At 39.6% G+C, this 19437-nt stretch overlaps 1 protein-coding gene and 1 long non-coding RNA gene across 2 annotated transcripts; both read left to right on the plus strand.

Annotated features, from left to right (window-relative positions):
* Positions 1-1070: 1070 nt before the first annotated feature.
* Positions 1071-2729, plus strand: LOC309491127. The gene is made up of 3 exons (XR_014202920.1): positions 1071-1185; positions 2273-2350; positions 2553-2729. It is a non-coding gene; the product is annotated as an uncharacterized lncRNA (long non-coding RNA).
* Positions 2730-14365: 11636 nt separating this feature from the next.
* LOC309491046 (piggyBac transposable element-derived protein 4-like) lies at positions 14366-19012 on the plus strand. Its single transcript, XM_082160459.1, has 3 exons — positions 14366-14577; positions 17072-17149; positions 17352-19012. Exons 1-3 carry the CDS (start codon positions 14414-14416, stop codon positions 18925-18927), a joined length of 1818 nt encoding a protein of 605 aa, XP_082016585.1. The 5' UTR covers positions 14366-14413; the 3' UTR covers positions 18928-19012.
* The last annotated feature ends 425 nt before the right edge of the window (positions 19013-19437 follow it).

Here is a 19437-nt window from a genome sequence, read left to right on the forward strand (position 1 = left end):
GTCACTACTACCATAACGTTATCCACACTCCAATCCGGTAGGTGGCGGGAATGAACCATTAAAGTTTGGTTTGCCAACCGCCATTAAACTTAAAAAGAAGAAGAAGAAGAAGATCCTCTGTGAATTCAGGGGAGTGAAGAGGCTTTATTTCTATGTACAACTTTTTTTCTTTTCTTTTTTTGCCATTTTATCAAAAATGGCACAAAAAAAAGCTGTACATAGAAATAAAGTACAATTGGAAGTAATGTATGGAAGGGTTGATTGTAAATATATTATTCAGCAAGAACTAATGAAAATATGTCAAACAGAATGGGAAAAGGGAAATAAAGGCAGACATTATTTTTCTATTCAGTCAACAGTGAATCATTCCATAAATACAGGTTTAGGAATGAGGTGTGCATTGAATTATGGGCTGGCAATGGTTGGAAAACATCCAGATGGCAGATGCATATGTGGAGAAGTAGAAACTGTGTGCCATGCTCTAATGGACTGTCTATGTCATCGTACAGAAATAAATCTCATGTAGCCTACTCAGAACTGTCGGAAGCTGGAACTTCAAGTTATTTATTAAAATCATTACTCTGTACTATGGGACTATGAGACAACAAAATGTATCAACTTTTTGCACAGGACTGGACTGTATATAAGGATATAATCTGTTAAATCTATTCATTATTCAAATGAATTGAGGAGGGCAGCAATACGCCATTGTAGCGTCTAGTCTGCCGCAAATATCAAAAGATTAACATTCCCGAACCAGTGAAATGTGCCCTTAAAGAAGGCGCTCATCAAGACGGCCAACGAAATAGGGAAGAAACACCTAAATTCCAGAAATAAAGAGAGTTATGCCAAATTACAAAGTTGAAGGGGTTTTTCCTGTTCTCGATTAGCGCCGGTCTGGCCACGCCCACCGGCAGAGCGCGTCATTCACATGGTAATGACCTGACTGTGGGAAACGCCCCCGATCAACAGTATAAAGCTTGCGCAAACTTTTGTTTGGCTTTATTGACTTTTTCTTCAAGATGGCACGTCACGCACACGAGGAAGCTCTTCGGATGGTCATAGCTGAGGAAGAATTGACTTGTTCCTCAGAGTCAGAAGAAGATGATGATATGATGAAGATGAAGACGTTGATGATGAAGGCCTGCATCAGTTTGATCCAGCGCAGGACACATTTTCTGAAGAGTAAGCCGTTTATTCTTATTTTAGTTATTAGAGTCGCATATAGCTGTTTCAAACCAATATGGCCAGACGATATTTACCAGTTTGTGATCTGAGTGAAATGTGTTGTCCTGTGGACTTTTAGAACATCTAAATGTAGCCTATATTATATTCTAATGTGGAGAGAGAGATTGAGAGCGAGAGAGATATTTAGCAACGGAGCTTAACTGTGTTCTCCAACATCTGCTGAGGTGTAATTGTTTTGAATGTGTATTTATTAATTACAGAATTTATATTTGTATTAATAATAATAATAATATACATTATGCAGGATTTACGATGCTGATCACCATTAAAACTAGTCAGACGATATCTACCAGTTTCTAATATTCTGAGTGAAATGTGTTGTCCTGTGGACTTTTAGAACATCTAAATGTATATTATATTCTAATGTGGAGAGAGATTGAGAGCGAGAGAGACATTTAGCAACGGAGCTTAACTGTGTTCTCCAACATCTGCTGAGGTGTAAATGTTTTGAATGTGAATAACAGAAGCGTGTCGATGCCCCATCAACAGCCATTTAAAGCGCGCGACCATTTTCACAGACTGTGATGACTAGTTTTAATGGTGATAAGCATCGTGAATCCTGCAGAGTGTTTATTATTATCATTACTATTTAAATGTATGGACATTTATAACTATAGCCTACATGGACATGGTAATATATCACCGTTGCATCAAATTAATAAAAATAAAAAAATAGGGTGTTTCTAATACTGCGGCTGTGTGAGTGACAGTGAGATAAACATCTTTCTCTCTTCTCGACTGCCTTTATTAAGCTCTCTATATTTCTTTTACTCTTTTTGAAAGTTGTGAATACTTTTTTTGAAATGTTTATATTGTTATTTGAACAAATTAAAAACCAAAATATATATGTAATATAGTCTCTCATTCACCACATTAGAATTTTACCCAGCTAGGATGATTTTCTCTTCTAAGAAACCTGGAAATGTGAAAAGGGTCTATCACTTATGCATGCACTGGTTTGCCACCTTGAACAACATAAGCTAATTGTTTACTAATATTTGTGCTTGTACCTTTTCTTTTCTAGGAATGTGGTTCCTACACGTGAACCTCACACAGGACACAAACATCGTTCAGTTTTCAACGCGGTTGAGAATCTTAATGTGTAAGTGCACGTTTACCCCGTCATTTTACAAGTGACATATTATTTCACAGTACATGTAATCAAAATGAATCTAAGCAAAGTATATGTGCATGGATGAATGTGTAAATAGCATTTTAATGAGTGGGCAATATATCAGTATTGGTAATTGATAATGTTGTGATCCTTTTGTCAACATGCTCACTTTTGTTTTCTCCCCCCACAGATGTGAGAATGACAGTGACCAGATTCCTGTTTTAAAGAGAGCCAAGACGCTGTCATGGAGGGAAGAGACTGATGTCGATGTGGCTCCAAAGTCTCTGAGATTCCTGCCAGCCCGGGAACCTGGGCCGCAGTCGAGTCTTGCTGACTCGCACTCTCCTATGAGTCTTTTCAAACTGTTTTTCTCAGAGCGCCGTGTCAAATCTGTGCCACAACACAAACGCTCAGGCTGCCAGGGCACTCGCAAAGGGTCGCAAATACAGTTGGACAGATGTCAGTGTTGACGAGCTGTACCGCTACATTGGACTCGTTTTCTACATGTCCTTGGTGAAGATGAGCTCCATCGCTGACTACTGGCGGCAGGACAGTCTCTTCTCTGTGCCCTTTCCCGCCACAGTCATGTCTAGGGACCGATACCGCACCATTTCATGGAATTTGCACATAAGTCACCCAGAGGCAGACAAGGAAAATGACAAAAAGAGGGGAACAGCTGAACATGACCAGCTCTTCAGGGTCAGACCCCTCATGGACACCATCCGTCTTGCGTGCAAAACCTTTTATCACCCCAGAAGAAATTTGGCTGTGAAGGAAAGACTGGTGGCATCCAGAGCAAATGCAGGAATGAGAAGATTCATGAAAGCCGAGCCAGCAAAGCTGGCCTTCAAGTTTTTTTTCCTGGCAGACTCGTCGAATGGATATACTGTGGACCTCTCTGTGTACTCGGGCAAGAACATCTTTCCCACAGGCCGTGGGCTTTCTTATGATGCTGTGATGTCTCTTCTGGACAAGAAAGTTTTGGGCTCTGGGTACCATGTGTACATGGACGATTTCTATACAAGTCCAAAGCTCTTAACAGACTTGTTTGCTATGAAGTTTGGTGCTTGTGGGACTTACAGAGACACTAGGAAGGACTTCCCACAGAGCGCATCTAATCCATTGACCAAAAAGTCCAGCAGGGGATCCATCCGGTGGATTCGGGATGGGCCTCTTGTGTGTGTGAAGTGGATGGACAAAAAAGAGATGTCTGTTTGTTCCACCATCCATGCTGCCTATACAGGAGACCGTGTGAAACGACAAGTGAAAGCACAAGAGACACGGAGGACAAAGTCTTTTCCATGTCCTGCGCCTGTGAGCGCTTACAACCAGCACATGACAAAGTGTTGACCCGTCCGACCAGCTGTTGCAGTACTACTCTGCACAGCACAACACCATGAAGTGGTACAGAAAAGTCTTTCTACACTTCTTGGACGTTGCTGCCACCAACGCTTTCATATTGCACAAGGAGCTACACGGCCACATGACGCACAAGGCGTTTATGGAAGAGCTTGTTGTAGGGCTCTGTGGTGTGTCTGAGAAAGCAGATCCAGAACAGACCAGTAATGACCATGTGCCGGTTCCAGGAGCTGAGCTGACCTCCGATGTCAGAAATATTGCCACTGTTGGTCGCCGCATATGTGTGCATTGCAAAGCAGTGCGTGGCAAGAAGCAACAAACACCATGGAAATGCCAGGCATGTGATGTTAATTTGTGTCTTCAGTTGAACAGGAACTGTTTCCAGGAATGGCACAGCAATGATTGAGTGTGTTCAAACCTGGGTGCACCGCAATGTGCCTTCAATTACACACCCTCTTTTGTTTGAGTAAACTGTACACTATTTTTTGTAAATAAACTACATATAAAAATGTGTGTGATTGTGAGGAGACTTTTTTTTAATTATTATTATTTCATATTAATAGATCCTTTAGGAAGGGATCAATATTTCCTCAGGTGCTGAATGCAGTATTTATGACCACTAGCTCTGTCTTTCACACTGCTTTTATGAAAACAGAAAATCAAAGTAGCATTATTATTGAAATACAATCTGGGCTGAATGCAGTGTAGTGAGCCATTTTCCTTATGGTGTAAATAGCGGAAATAAGCACAAATGTTAGGGCATGTCCAATGTCTTCAGGATTCGAAGAACACCTCTGATTCTATGGGGTTTTAAATATTAAATGTGTGATGGGAGATTTTAGACCTCGTGAGCTATTTTGAGATTCAGAAAGGGAAACCTCTCTATGTATTCTCTCAAGGAGTTTTCTTTAAAAACTGTCGTTGCTTTTGCCAGCATAATCCATTGAACACCTTCCGCCTCATGGGAAGGCAAAGAGGAGAAAATTCCCTGCCAGTTTAAACCTGTTGAAATGCTGTCAGTCACCCAGTCTACAAGAGTGTGAAAAGACAGAAAAGGGGTGGATTTAGAAATATAATTATTAGCCTATATCAGGGCTATTCAATTGGCGGCCCGCCAATCATCTCCTTGCGGCCCGACGGCACCAACCTCCCTCCTCCTCTTTTCCTGGCGATGCGGCAAACTCAGTTTGATACTCGCTCCAATTGACCTGAGAAACGTTTTACGTGCGAATATTTCAGCAGTTATTCTATGTGTCCCGAATTTATGTCGACTGAACCAGCGATACCAATTCGTGAATGAATCATTCTTTTGGTTTTATTCTAAACGCGCTTGCATAACGGTCTAAAATTCGGATTCATTCGGATCGCTCCGTCACTGAATCATCTGAAGCGGTTTCTCGTTCAGTACAGTAACAACAAATAGCGCTGTTTTCAGTTGTTTCACTAGTTGTTTCAACACGGCCCAGCACGGAGTTGCGTTTACTCCCGGTCCCGGACACTATATTAAACAGCGTTGCGACAACCAGTGTAAGCGTTTCAGTTCGACAGAAACCTCTCTGTTACAAACCACAAATCACTCATTGATTTAATTAGTATTAAATCGGATGAAACAGTCTCAACATTCCCAACAAGACTGATGAGGAAAGCAGGAGAAACATTGTGGCATGAACGAAAATTAGAAGACTTTAAATCCCCTAATCACCCTTACAAACATTTACCATGAATGTACTGTAGTAATTTACCATGGGTTGGGCAGAAATGTGCAATATTTATATTGAATACTATGTAGTAATAAATAAATAAATACTGTAATATATATACTATAATATTATATTATATAATAGTAAATATAGTGATTTATATTGCATTAGATTTATTAGGTGGGTAGAGGAATATATAATTAATGTTTGTTATGAAATTATGTCAGTTTCTTTGTAAAGGTGCATATAGTTTTTAACTTGTGTTTAGGCATTTTTTATACAGTGGGAACGAGTAGCCTGTGGTTATCAAGTCTCGCTGTCAGAATATTTTCATTTAAGCATAACTATTATAAATAAAATAATAATTATTTCTCACCAACAGCTATAAGTTTGTATAAATAATTTATTTGTTCCAAGGAAAATAGTTGTACACAGCTGTAAATGATCAAGTTTTTATTTATTATGGTTTTATATATTTGCATACTGTTGGGTATCACATTTCCAAGTAAATACCACACTTTGTTAGGGTTACTTTAACTTATTTATTGAAACTGTTATGTTTCAATAAATAAGCTAAACCCCCAAACCAACCCACCGGCCCACCTCAACTTTTCGATTTGATAATGCGGCCCTCGAATGAAACTAATTGAATAGCCCTGGCCTATATAATTATAGGAAGTCACAATACTCTTAATTCAGTGCATTTTTCAGGATGTTTTTGCAGATTTCATTCAATGTTACAGGGAATGGGTTAATTTCTCAGATAAACAGTAACAGAGTTGCACAAACTGGAAAATTGAGGAAGTACTTCATCCCCTTTTATTAAGATTTAGTAGACCTGATTCAGAAAAAATAGAGAAAAATAAAAGTGATTTAAAAATGTTGATTTTATATATTTAAAAACAATTTATTTTACGTTTATTTCAAAATATGCATACTGTATACACAAATATTCCAGTTTGGATTCAATCAGTTGACCTTACATCTGTTACTTTTTGCAAAATAAAAATAATCGTTTCTGTAAATTTAGATCACAGAAAATTCATTTTTATGAGGTTGATGTCCAAGGGTCTTGTTTAGTTCGTATATCATTGGGTAATGCTTGACATTTAATAAAATGTTGCCAGGAGTTCCGTTGCTGCTTTTAAAATATGGAAAGATGGTGAAACCTTGTGGGGGAAAAACCAAGCCACACCTTTACCAAAATGTGAACGGGAGAGTAAGGATAATGATCCTGAAATGTGTGGGGGAGACCTGTTTTAATGGCAATTAACTGCTTAGGAGCATTATCGCCACATGTACTGAATGACAAATTAGCATGGTTGATGAGTCTGACATTTAACCTGGGATTAATGCTCAAAGTATTCCATCCACACATAATATATTCTAGACCTTAGACCCATGTCATATGAATTTAATTAGTGCTCTGTATAGCTGTATGTCCTGCCTTTTCCTAAAATATCCTCTTTATTAATTCTAAGTGATTAAATAATGTATCATGATATATTTTATATTTGCTATATATAAAAAGCACAACATACACTTTCAAATACATTACACACAATGCATAATCCATTTTCATGTAAACCTATAATATAAGTGCCAGTGTTGATTTCAATCGTGTGCGTCCTAATCTTAATCTAGACAGCAATATGTCTCCCTAGCAATGTATCCTCCAGTCAGTGTAATACTATAACACCATTTCCCTAAAAGGGGCAATGGAGCAGATGCGTCTGTGCTGTCCGCCTTTCTAGCCAATGAAACACCTTCTACCCATATATAGCCAATCAGAGGAAGACAATCCAGTTTTTTGAAATGAACATGAGCTTCAAATAAATATCCAGTGCATAATCAGATCCTCTGTGAGTATAGGCAAGGCAAGGCAAGGCAAGGCAAGTTTATTTATATAGCACATTTCATACACAATGGCAATTCAAAGTGCTTTACATAGAAGAAATTAAAATAATAAAAAGAAACAAGAATAATTAAAACAGTTTAGAAAAATAAAATGAAATACAATACAGTACAGTCGGACGAACAGCGGCACAGTGCTCATTCAGTAAATGCATAGCTAAACAGAAGTGTTTTGAGTCTGGATTTGAATGTGACCACTGTAGGAGCACATCTGATCTCTTCTGGAAGCTGGTTCCAGCTGCGGCTGGCATAATAGCTAAAAGCAGACTCACCATGCTTAGAGTGAACCCTTGGTATTTCTAGCTGATATGATCCTAATGATCTGAGTGATCTGTTGGGTTTATATTCAGTGAGCATATCTGCAATGTATTGAGGTCCTAGGCCATTGAATGACTTATATACCAGTAATAATACTTTGAAATCAATCCTAAATCTAACTGGGAGCCAGTGTAAAGACCTGAGGACTGGTGTGATATGTTCATATTTTCTGGTTCTGCTCAGAATCCTGGCGGCAGCGTTCTGTATGAGCTGCAACTGTCTTATGTTCTTTTTGGGAAGGCCAGTGAGGAGTCCATTACAATAATCCACCCTGCTGGTGATGAAAGCATGCACAAGTTTCTCTAAGTCTTGTCTGGAAACAAAGCATCTAATTCTTGCAATATTTTTCAGATGATAGTATGCTGATTTAGTTATTTCTTTGACATGACTACTGAAACTAAGGTCTGACTCTAGTGTCACACCAAGATTCCTGACTTGATGTTTAGTTGTTTGACCCCTAGAGTGAAGGTATGCGTTCACCTTGAGAACTTCATCTTTGTTTCCAAACGCAATAACTTCAGTTTTGTCTTTGTTTAATTGAAGAAAGTTTTGACACATCCAACTGTTGACCTCATCAATGCATTGGCACAGGGAGTCAATGGGGCTGTAATCGTTAGGCGATAGGGCTAAGTAGAGCTGTGTGTCGTCTGCATAGCTGTGGTAAGCAATTTGGTTGTTTCTCATTATTTGGCTCATTGGGAGCATATACAGGTTGAACAGGAGTGGCGCAAGAATTGAGCCTTGAGGGACTCCGCATGTCATGGATGTCCACTCAGACTTATGGTCTCCTATACTCACATAATAACCTCTCCCATCTAAGTATGACCTGAACCATTTTAGGACTATCCCAGAAAGCCCCACCCAGTTTTCCAGCCTGTCAAGAAGTATGTTATGATCGACAGTGTCAAATGCAGCACTGAGGTCGAGTAGTACCAGCACTGATAATTTGCCTGAATCAGTATTTAAGCGAATATCGTTTATTATCTTTATGAGCGCTGTCTCTGTGCTGTGATGCGGTCGGAAACCAGATTGAAAATTATCAAAGTATCCATTCGAGCTTAAGAATTTGTTCAGCTGATTGAAGACAACTTTTTCAATGATCTTGCCTATGAAAGGAAGATTCGAGATCGGTCTATAGTTGCTTAATATGGTCTTATCCAGATTGTTCTTTTTCAGGAGGGGCTTGACAACTGCAGTTTTCAGGGAGTTTGGAAAACTCCCAGAGAGAAGTGAGGCATTTACCACTTCTAGAAGATCTGCTTCCAAACTGTTTAACACACTTTTGAAAAAAGATGTGGGAAGTGTGTCAAGAGCGTATGTTGATGTTTTAAGGTGCTGTACGGTTTCTACCAAAATTTTGCCATCAATTTTTTTGAAATCAGACAAAGTTACTACTTTTTCAGGTGGTCTGATCTGTCTGACCCCAGCACAACTCAAGGATGTGCTGATCACCTTTCTGATATTATTGATTTTGTCAGAGAAGAAAGAAGCAAACTCACTGCACTTGCTGTTTGAGAGCATTTCACTGGGAATCTGGCTTGGGGGGTTTGTCAGTCTCTCTACAGTAGCAAAAAGAGTGCGTGTGTTGTTTAAATTGCAGTTTATAATATTTGAGAAGAAAGTCTGTCTAGCTTTGCCTAGTTCCATATTGAAAGCATGAAGGCTGTCTTTGTAGATGTTATAATGGACTACAAGTTTTGTCTTCCGCCACATGCGCTCTGCTTTTCTGCATTGTCTTTTCATATTTTGCACTGCTGATGAGTTTCTCCAGGGTGCTTTTTGTCTGCCACTCTTCTTCCTGACTTTCACAGGAGCAATATCATCAATTGCACTTTTAACTTTTGAGTTAAAAGAATCAAGGAGAAAATCAACAGAGTCAGCAGATATGCTTGGTGTTAAGGATATAGCCTTCATAAATAGTACACTAGTGTTCTCATTTAAGCATCTCTTCTTGACAGACTCAGATCTAGCTTCAGTGGCAGGAGAGATCAATATATCAAAGAAAATACAGAAATGATCAGACAGTGCTACATCCTTAATAACAATCGATGAGATGTTTAGACCCTTACTGATAAGTAAATCTAGAGTGTGTCCATGATTGTGTGTGGGGCCATGTACATGCTGAGTCAGATCAAAAGTTTTTAAAACAGTTTTGATTTCTTTTGCCATATTGTTTTCTGCATTATCTATGTGAATGTTCAAATCTCCAGCAATGGCAAAACAGTCAAACTCTGAGGTAATTGTTGATAACAGTTCTGTAAATTCCTCAGCAAAGGCTGGAGAGTATTTTGGAGGCCTGTAAATAATGATGAGTAAAATGCGTGGAGCACCTTTTAATATAATACCCAGATATTCGAAAGACGTGTAGTTCCCAAATGATATTTGCTTACATTGATAGATATCTTTAAAAAGAGCAGCTAGACCCCCACCTCTCTTAACAGCTCTGCAGACACTCATAAAAGTAAAGTTAGGAGGGGATGTTTCATTGAGGATTGTTGCACTGCAGCTGTCTTCTAGCCAGGTTTCATTTAGAAGCATAAAATCCAGGTTGTTTGTGGTTATTAAGTCATTGACTAGAAGTGATTTATTTTTAAGTGAGCGGATGTTTAAAATTGCTAACTTAACAGTCTTACTTTTTTTCCCTACACCAATCTTAGTTAGACGTGCAATAGGCACCAGATTAGTTGAGTTTGCTGTACGGCTATTGAAGGCCTTAGACTTTCTATCTTGTAATAGAACAGCAATAGAGAAAGATACAGGCACACTGGGTTCCCGCTTGTTCTGTAAACATTTGAGAAAGTTACTGTTATCAAAACGGGGACCCGACACACATCACTGAGAGCTGGTATCAGTTGTTTTTGGTTCACCTCGAGCAGATGGAGGAGGGTGTGGGCCCTGGCGTTGTGGCAGAGGCCGAAGAGCTCTCACAGAGGCAGGGGGAGGGCGAGCTGGGCCTGCAGGCTTTGGTGGTAGCGGTGCCCGACGTTTTTTGGTTGATATCTGGGGGCTTGCAGCAAAAGAGTGTGATAGTCTGGTTCCAGCATGCACAAGTTCTTCCATTTTCTGTGAGAAGCACAGGAGTGGAGTTGGTGGCGAGAGGGAGAACGTGTCTGGAGAAAGGGGCTGTTGCTCAGGTGTTATAGGAGGCTGTGATATGCTGTCCTGGCTTCCCTGGCTGTTTTCCAGGAAGTCGTCCTTGGGTGCTGAATCTTGGAGCAGTTCTAATATGTCTGTCTGTGGTGAGCTCTGTGGGCATGGCTCAGCTGAGATTGTGTCCGTGAGCAGAGGTTGTTGTGGCTCAGTGGTGTTATCATTGTCCTTGTGTGATATGTCAACATCATGAAGTGAAGTCCTGTGGTCATTCATACTGTGTCCAGGTGTGTGTGTGTCGTTCAGATTGACACACACTGCAGAAGGATGATTGAGGGAGAAGTAGATGTTGTCCTTTAACACTCTTGAACCAAGTTTGTTTGGGTGATGGCCATCCCGATGAAATAGTTGTCTCTGACTCCAGAAGAGATTGAAGTTGTCAATGAAGTTTACTCCTTTTATATTGCAGGTTTTTTGCAGCCATGTATTAATCCCAAGCAACCGTGAAAACCTGTTTGTTCCTCTTGCTGGGAGTGGTCCACTGATGAATGTCTGAACTTTCAGTTTTTTAAGTGTTTCAAAAAGTTCATTGAAATCCTTCTTAAGGAGTTCTGACTGCTCTTTATGAATGTCATTCTTCCCCACATGAATGATGAGTCGATTTGCAGTCTTATGTTTCATTAGAATGTTCTGAAGTTCCCTGTTTATATCAGAAATTGTTGCTTGTGGAAGGCAGCATGTAGTTGTATCCCTGCTGCTAATGTTTCTGATTATGGAGTCCCCCACTATCAGAGTCCTGTGCTCGGTTCTGCTCTATAGTTCTGCCTCAAAAACTCAACTTGCTAAGATTGAGACAATTCAGAATCAAGCATTAAGGATATGTTGTGGAGCAATAAGATCATCACCAGTGTCATCACTTAATGTTGAGACGGGAGTAATGCCACTAGGAATGAGGAGGATTAAGTTAAGAATGAGATACTGGGCAAACATAAAAGGTCAATCGGAAAATCATCCAGTTAAGAATGTTTTAAGTGACTGTTGGGAATATAACCATAAAAAACGAACAAGTTTTGGGTGGTTTATTAATGAGGAGGCAAGAGAAATGATTAAAGATATGTTAATATTGCCACCTGTGTGGTTCTGCCAGCAATTCCTCCTTGTTTTTTTCCAATGCCTTCTATTGATATCCAGTTACACAAAGACAAACATAATAAGGAAAATATCCTGGATACCGTAATGGTACAAGATTACATAGATCATATATATTATAGTGCCATACAGATATATACTGATGGCTCAAAAGATCCAGATTCTGGTATAACATCTGCAGCAGTATTTATACCTCAATTTAAAGTCAACATTTTGAAAAGAACATCAGATCACATTTCAGTATTTACATCAGAATTAATAGCAATTCACAGTGGGTCGAAGAAGTTCAGCCAATCAGATCAGTTATATGCACAGACTCTCTATCTGCAATTGAAAGTGGTATTTCTACAGCTAGACAGGACTTAATTTATGAAATATTACAAAGTCTTTTTAGAACCAGACAATTGGGAATCATTATTCATTTTCTTTGGATACCAGCTCATATGGGGGTGGCAGGAAATGAAGAGATGGATAGTTTAGCTAAACAGGCCATTCAATTTCAAGAAGTTGATATTAAATTTCCATTGAGTAAGACTGAGATAAAAAGTATAATAGCAAAGGAAGTTAGGAAGAAATGGCAGAAGAACTGGGACAGTGGAAATAAGGGTCAACATTTATACAACATTCAAGGAACAGTTGGTTTAGAAAGAAGAAACATTGGAAATAGGAGGAAGGATGTTATAATTTCAAGAATGCGCATTGGCCATTGTCTAAATCAAAGTATGGTCAGGATTGGGAAACACCAGACTGGGTATTGTGACAAATGTAGTTCGGAAAATATGGAAACAGTAGAACATGTATTATTAAAATGTGAGGCTTATGCAAGAGAAAGATTTAAATTATTTCAAGCATTAAGAGAAATGGAAATGGAAGTTTTTTTTCTATCCAAGCATTATTAGGCAATGGCCTAAAGCAATTTAAAATATATGAAGAAGTATTTAATTTCTTAAAAGACACTCATTTAAGTAACATGATTTAGGTCACTACTACCATAACGTTATCCACACTCCAATCCAGTAGGTGGCGGGAATTAACCATTAAAGTTTGGTTTGCCAACCGCCATTAAACTTAAAAAGAAGAAGAAGAAGAAGAAGATCCGCTTTATTTCTATGTACAGCTTTTTTTCTTTTTTTTTTCTTTTTCTTTTTTGCCATTTTATCAAAAATGGCACAAAAAAAAAAGCTGTACATAGAAATAAAGTACAATTGGAAGTAATGTATGGAAGGGTTGATTGTAAATATATTATTCAGCAAGAACTAATGAAAATATGTCAAACAGAATGGGAAAAGGGAAATAAAGGCAGACATTATTTTCCTATTCAGTCAACAGTGAATCATTCCATAAATACAGGTTTAGGAATGAGGTGTGCATTGAATTATGGGCTGGCAATGGTTGGAAAACATCCAGATGGCAGATGCATATGTGGAGAAGTAGAAACTGTGTGCCATGCTCTAATGGACTGTGTATGTCATCGTACAGAAATAAATCTCATGTAGCCTACTCAGAACTGTCGGAAGCTGGAACTTCAAGTTATTTATTAAAATCATTACTCTGTACTGTTGTAAACTCAGAATCGAAGACCAGGAGACTTTTGGGATCACGTTCAAGAAGTTATTTCTTTATTGAGGACTTCGCGTTGACGTGGCTGCAGTTCTTCAAAAGTCTAACTAAAACATTATACATTGTAGCTATATACATTCCAAGGGGGAGGGATTACATAGAGGCGGGAACTCTGAATAAAGCATGCAAATGAAGTGGGAACACACCCTACTCTGAGAGCACTACCAGTCCCATTGAATCAGCATAACTATTCACATGCTGATTACTGGCCAGGAACTCCAATTCCAAGAGCCATCCCGGAGCCATTAAAAGTCAATCAACCTAACGATTCAACGTCTGGGCTCCGAAAGGTGAGAATCAAGTGATCTGACTCATTTAAAACACAATAGAGAAAACAGGTCTGGCAGGAAAGGAGACTCTTGCTGGAGACTCAATAAATCAGTCTATAAACTTTATCAGTATATACTATTGCAGTGGAAAAACTAAATTAAACATTTAATAAATATGTAATACAACAGTACTATGGGACTATGAGACAACAAAATGTATCAACTTTTGGCACAGGACTGGACTGGACTGTATATAAGGATATAATCTGTTAAATCTATTAATTCTTCAAATGAATTGAGGAGGGCAGCAATACGCCATTGTAGCGTCAAGTCTGCCGCAAATATCAAAAGATTAACATTTCCGAATCAGTGAAATGTGCCCTTAAAGAAGGCGCTCATCAAGACGGCCAACGAAATAGGGAAGAAACACCTAAATTCCAGAAATAAAGAGAGTTATGCCAAATTACAAAGTTGAAGGGGTTTTTCCTGTTCTCGTTTAGCGCCGGTCTGAACACGCCCACCGGCAGAGCGCGTCATTCACATGGTAATGACCTGACTGTGGGAAACGCCCCCGATCAACAGTATAAAGCTTGCGCAAACTTTTGTTTGGCTTTATTGACTTTTTCTTCAAGATGGCACGTCACGCACACGAGGAAGCTCTTCGGATGGTCATAGACACTGAGGAAGAACTGACTTGTTCCTCAGAGTCAGAAGATGATGATGATGATGATGATGAAGACGTTGATGATGAAGGCCTGCATCAGTTTGATCCAGCGCAGGACACATTTTCTGAAGAGTAAGCCGTTTATTCTTATTTTAGTTATTAGAGTCGCATATAGCTGTTTCAAACCAATATGGCCAGACGATATCTACCAGTTTGTGATATGAGTGAAATGTGTTGTCCTGTGGACTTTTAGAACATCTAAATGTAGCCTATATTATATTCTAATGTGGAGAGAGAGAGATTGAGAGCGAGAGAGACATTTAGCAACGGAGCTGTTCTCCAACATCTGCTGAGGTGTAATTGTTTTGAATGTGTATTTATTAATTACAGAATGTATATTTGTATTATTATTAATAATAATAATAATATACATTATGCAGGATTTACGATGCTGATCACCATTAAAACTAGTCAGACGATATCTACCAGTTTCTAATATTCTGAGTGAAATGTGTTACAGTCCTGTGGACTTTTAGAACATCTAAATGTATATTATATTCTAATGTGGAGAGAGAGAGATTGAAAGCGAGAGAGACATTTAGCAACGGAGCTTAACTGTGTTCTCCAACATCTGCTGAGGTGTAAATGTTTTGAATGTGAATAACAGAAGCGTGTCGATGCCCCATCAACAGCCATTTAAAGCGCGCGACCGTATATCCATTAATTATCAATGGACCCTTTTCACAGACTGTGACAGGGCTGGACTGGTAATCTGGCATACCGGGCAAATGCCCGGTGGGCCGACGTGCTTTTTGGGCCGATACATCTCATACTTTTTTTTTCTTTTTTTTTTTCGGCCCATAAAACTCATAGATCGGCGGCCCATTCGTTTTGTTTTGTTTAATTGACGGCGCTGGGTTAATGCCGGTGTAATGCATTGGTCAAAAAAAAAGTAAGCGTTAGTTTTTTTCCCACTGACAGACCGGCCCATGAAACGCGTAGATCAGCGGCCCATTGGTTGTTTTCTTGATTGACACTGGGCTGGCCCAATCACATCTTTAAACACCTCCCCCTTTGGGCTTTGAGTGAGCGTGCAATGTCAGTGTGTATCTGTCAAAACAGTCTGAGACATGGAGAAGAAACGCATGGAATGTGCAGAGAAATAGCGTGAAAAATAGATACAGGCCCTTCAAGCAGACGCTGTAAAATGTGACAAAATATAAGTTTTCTGCAGCAGCAGGACCTTCATCAGCTCCCGTGGCTGATGAGGAGGATAGTGAGGAGGATCAGGAGAGAGATGAGAAAGGGTAGAGTCTGCGGTAAGCAGAACTACGTTCAAAACACTTTGGCTATGAGTGTAGGAACCCATTACCCAGTGACGCATTATTTCCACATCTGCATAGTTGACGATTACAGAAATTTACTAGAAGTTTAAAGAGACGCGTTTTATCCATGTTTTCCGCCAAAATAGAAGCTTGATGCAGTTTCCGTCAAAATAAAAGATCAATCTCTTTCAAGTTTAGAAATTAGTACAAAACTAATTATGAAAGTTTTCTTTATTTTTCAGTGTATTTGTTTTACAATATATGGCTATAAGGCTACTGTCATGAGATTAATATTATAATTATTATTATGTAGTAGTGTAATATAGACAGACACTGTTACTAAAAGAAGTTAGATTTTTTCTTTGTTTAATTTGCACACTGAATATGGGTTGGAGCTTTTAATTTCGAACCCTCAAACTGCACCAGATTGATGAATATAACATTAAAATGCACAAAAGTTTCTTAGGGGGAGCCTGCCCCCAGACCCCCCTAGAAGGACTGAGGTCCACCCACCACAGTTTTACCAAAAATCTTGTGAGAAACACTAGTATTGCTATGCCAATGCAGCTTATAGCTTGTTTTTTGGATGCATCACTGTGCAGTATAGTTCAATTGTATTAATAAATTATTCTGTTAACTCTCACTCATTACATGGCATTAGTGGTTTTAATGAATAGGAGTTGAACAAAAACATATTCAAGGGCGTGCAAAGATGGGTGGTGTTTATGATCATATGTAGTGGGCCAGTCTGGGCCAAAATGCCAGGGCCGATTTTCTGTCCCAGTCCAGCCCTGGACTGTGATGACTAGTTTTAATGGTGATAAGCATCGTGAATCCTGCAGAGTGTTTATTATTATCATTACTATTTAAATGTATGCACATTTATAACTATAGCCTACATGGACATGGTAATATATCACCGTTGCATCAAATTACAAAAAAATAAAATAAAAAATAGGGTGTTTCTAATACTGCGGCTGTGTGAGTGACAGTGAGATAAACATCTTTCTCTCTTCTCGACTGCCGTTATTAAGCTCTCTATATTTCTTTTACTCTTTTTTTGAAAGTTGTGAACACTTTTGTGAAATGTTTATATTGTTATTTGAACAAATTGAAATATATATGTAATATAGTCTCTCATTCACCACATTAGAATTTTACCCAGCTAGGATGATTTTCTCTTCTGAGAAACCCGGAAATGTGAAAAGGGTCTATCACTTATGCATGCACTGGTTTGCCACCTTGGACAACATAAGCTAATTGTTTACTAATATTTGTGCTTGTACCTTTTCTTTTCTTAGGAATGTGGTTCCTTCACGTGAACCTCACACAGGACACAAACATCATTCAGTTTTCAACGCGGTTGAGAATCTTAATGTGTAAGTGCACGTTTACCCCGTCATTTTACAAGTGACATATTATTTCACAGTACATGTAATCAAAATGAATCTAAGCAAAGTATATGTGCATGGATGAATGTGTAAATAGCATTTTAATGAGTGGGCAATATATCAGTATTGGTAATTGATAATGTTGTGATCCTTTTGTCAACATGCTCACTTTTGTTTTCTCCCCCCACAGATGTGAGAATGACAGTGACCAGATTCCTGTTTTAAAGAGAGCCAAGACGCTGTCATGGAGGGAAGAGACTGATGTCGATGTGGCTCCAAAGTCTCTGAGATTCCTGCCAGCTCGGGAACCTGGGCCGCAGTCGAGTCTTGCTGACTCGCATTCTCCTATGAGTCTTTTCAAACTGTTTTTCTCAGAGAGCGCCGTGTCAAATCTGTGCCACAACACAAACGCTCAGGCTGCCAGGGCACTCGCAAAGGGTCGCAAATACAGTTGGACAGATGTCAGTGTTGACGAGCTGTACCGCTACATTGGACTCGTTTTCTACATGGCCTTGGTGAAGATGAGCTCCATCGCTGACTACTGGCGGCAGGACAGTCTCTTCTCTGTGCCCTTTCCCGCCACAGTCATGTCTAGGGACCGATACCGCATCATTTCATGGAATTTGCACATAAGTCACCCAGAGGCAGACAAGGAAAATGACAAAAAGAGGGGAACAGCTGAACATGACCAGCTCTTCAGGGTCAGACCCCTCATGGACACCATCCGTCTTGCGTGCAAAACCTTTTATCATCCCAGAAGAAATTTGGCTGTGAAGGAAAGACTGGTGGCATGCAGAGCAAATGCAGGAATGAGAAGATTCATGAAAGCCGAGCCAGCAAAGCTGGCCTTCAAGTTTTTTTTCCTGGCAGACTCGTCGAATGGATATACTGTGGACCTCTCTGTGTACACGGGCAAGAACATCTTTCCCACAGGCCGTGGGCTTTCTTATGATGCTGTGATGTCTCTTCTGGACAAGAAAGTTTTGGGCTCTGGGTACCATGTGTACATGGACGATTTCTATACAAGTCCAAAGCTCTTAACAGACTTGTTTGCTATGAAGTTTGGTGCTTGTGGGACTTACAGAGACACTAGGAAGGACTTCCCACGGAGCGCATCTAATCCATTGACCAAAAAGTCCAGCAGGGGATCCATCCGGTGGATTCGGGCTGGGCCTCTTGTGTGTGTGAAGTGGATGGACAAAAAAGAGATGTCTGTTTGTTCCACCATCCATGCTGCCTATACTGGAGACCGTGTGAAACGACAAGTGAAAGCACAAGAGACACGGAGGACAAAGTCTTTTCCATGTCCTGCGCCTGTGAGCGCTTACAACCAGCACATGACAAGTGTTGACCCGTCCGACCAGCTGTTGCAGTACTACACTGCACAGCACAACACCATGAAGTGGTACAGAAAAGTCTTTCTACACTTCTTGGACGTTGCTGCCACCAACGCTTTCATATTGCACAAGGAGCTACACGGCCACATGACGCACAAGGCGTTTATGGAAGAGCTTGTTGCAGGGCTCTGTGGTGTGTCTGAGAAAGCAGATCCAGAACAGACCAGTAATGACCATGTGCCGGTTCCAGGAGCTGAGCTGACCTCCGATGTCAGAAATATTGCCACTGTTGGTCGCCGCATATGTGTGCATTGCAAAGCAGTGCGTGGCAAGAAGCAACAAACACCATGGAAATGCCAGGCATGTGACGTTAATTTGTGTCTTCAGTTGAACAGGAACTGTTTCCAGGAATGGCACAACAATGATTGAGTGTGTTCAAACCTGGGTGCACAGCAATGTGCCTTCAATTACACACCCTCTTTTGTTTGAGTAAACTGTACACTATTTTTTGTAAATAAACTACATATAAAAATGTGTGATTGTGAGGAGACTTTTTATTATTTTATTTTATTTTTTATTTTATTTTATTTTTTATATTAATAGATCCTTTAGGAAGGGATCAATATTTCCTCAGGTGCTGAATGCAGTATTTATGACCACTAGCACTGTCTTTCACACTGCTTTTATGAAAACAGAAATTCAAAGTAGCATTATTATTGAAATACAATCTGGGCTGAATGCAGTGTAGTGAGCCATTTTCCTTATGGTGTAAATAGCTGAAATAAGCACAAATGTTAGGGCATGTCCATGTCTTCAGGATTCGAAGAACACCTCTGATTCTATGGGGTTTTAAATATTAAATGTGTGATGGGAGATTTTAGACCTCGTGAACTATTTTGAGATTCAGAAAGGGAAACCTCTCTATGTATTCTCTCAAGG

This window comes from Leuciscus leuciscus, assembly GCF_965113295.1.
Source record: "Leuciscus leuciscus genome assembly, chromosome: 25".
Classification (NCBI taxonomy): Eukaryota; Metazoa; Chordata; class Actinopteri; order Cypriniformes; family Leuciscidae; genus Leuciscus; species Leuciscus leuciscus.

Bases quoted from the DNA above. Each gene is read 5' to 3' on its own strand.
- LOC309491046 (XM_082160459.1), top strand. From the start codon at position 14,414: ATGGCACGTCACGCACACGAGGAAGCTCTTCGGATGGTCATAGACACT. The intron at 14,578-17,071 runs GTAAGCCGTTTA...TTCTTTTCTTAG, and splicing joins CAGGACACATTTTCTGAAGA to GAATGTGGTTCCTTCACGTG. The intron at 17,150-17,351 runs GTAAGTGCACGT...CTCCCCCCACAG, and splicing joins GCGGTTGAGAATCTTAATGT to ATGTGAGAATGACAGTGACC.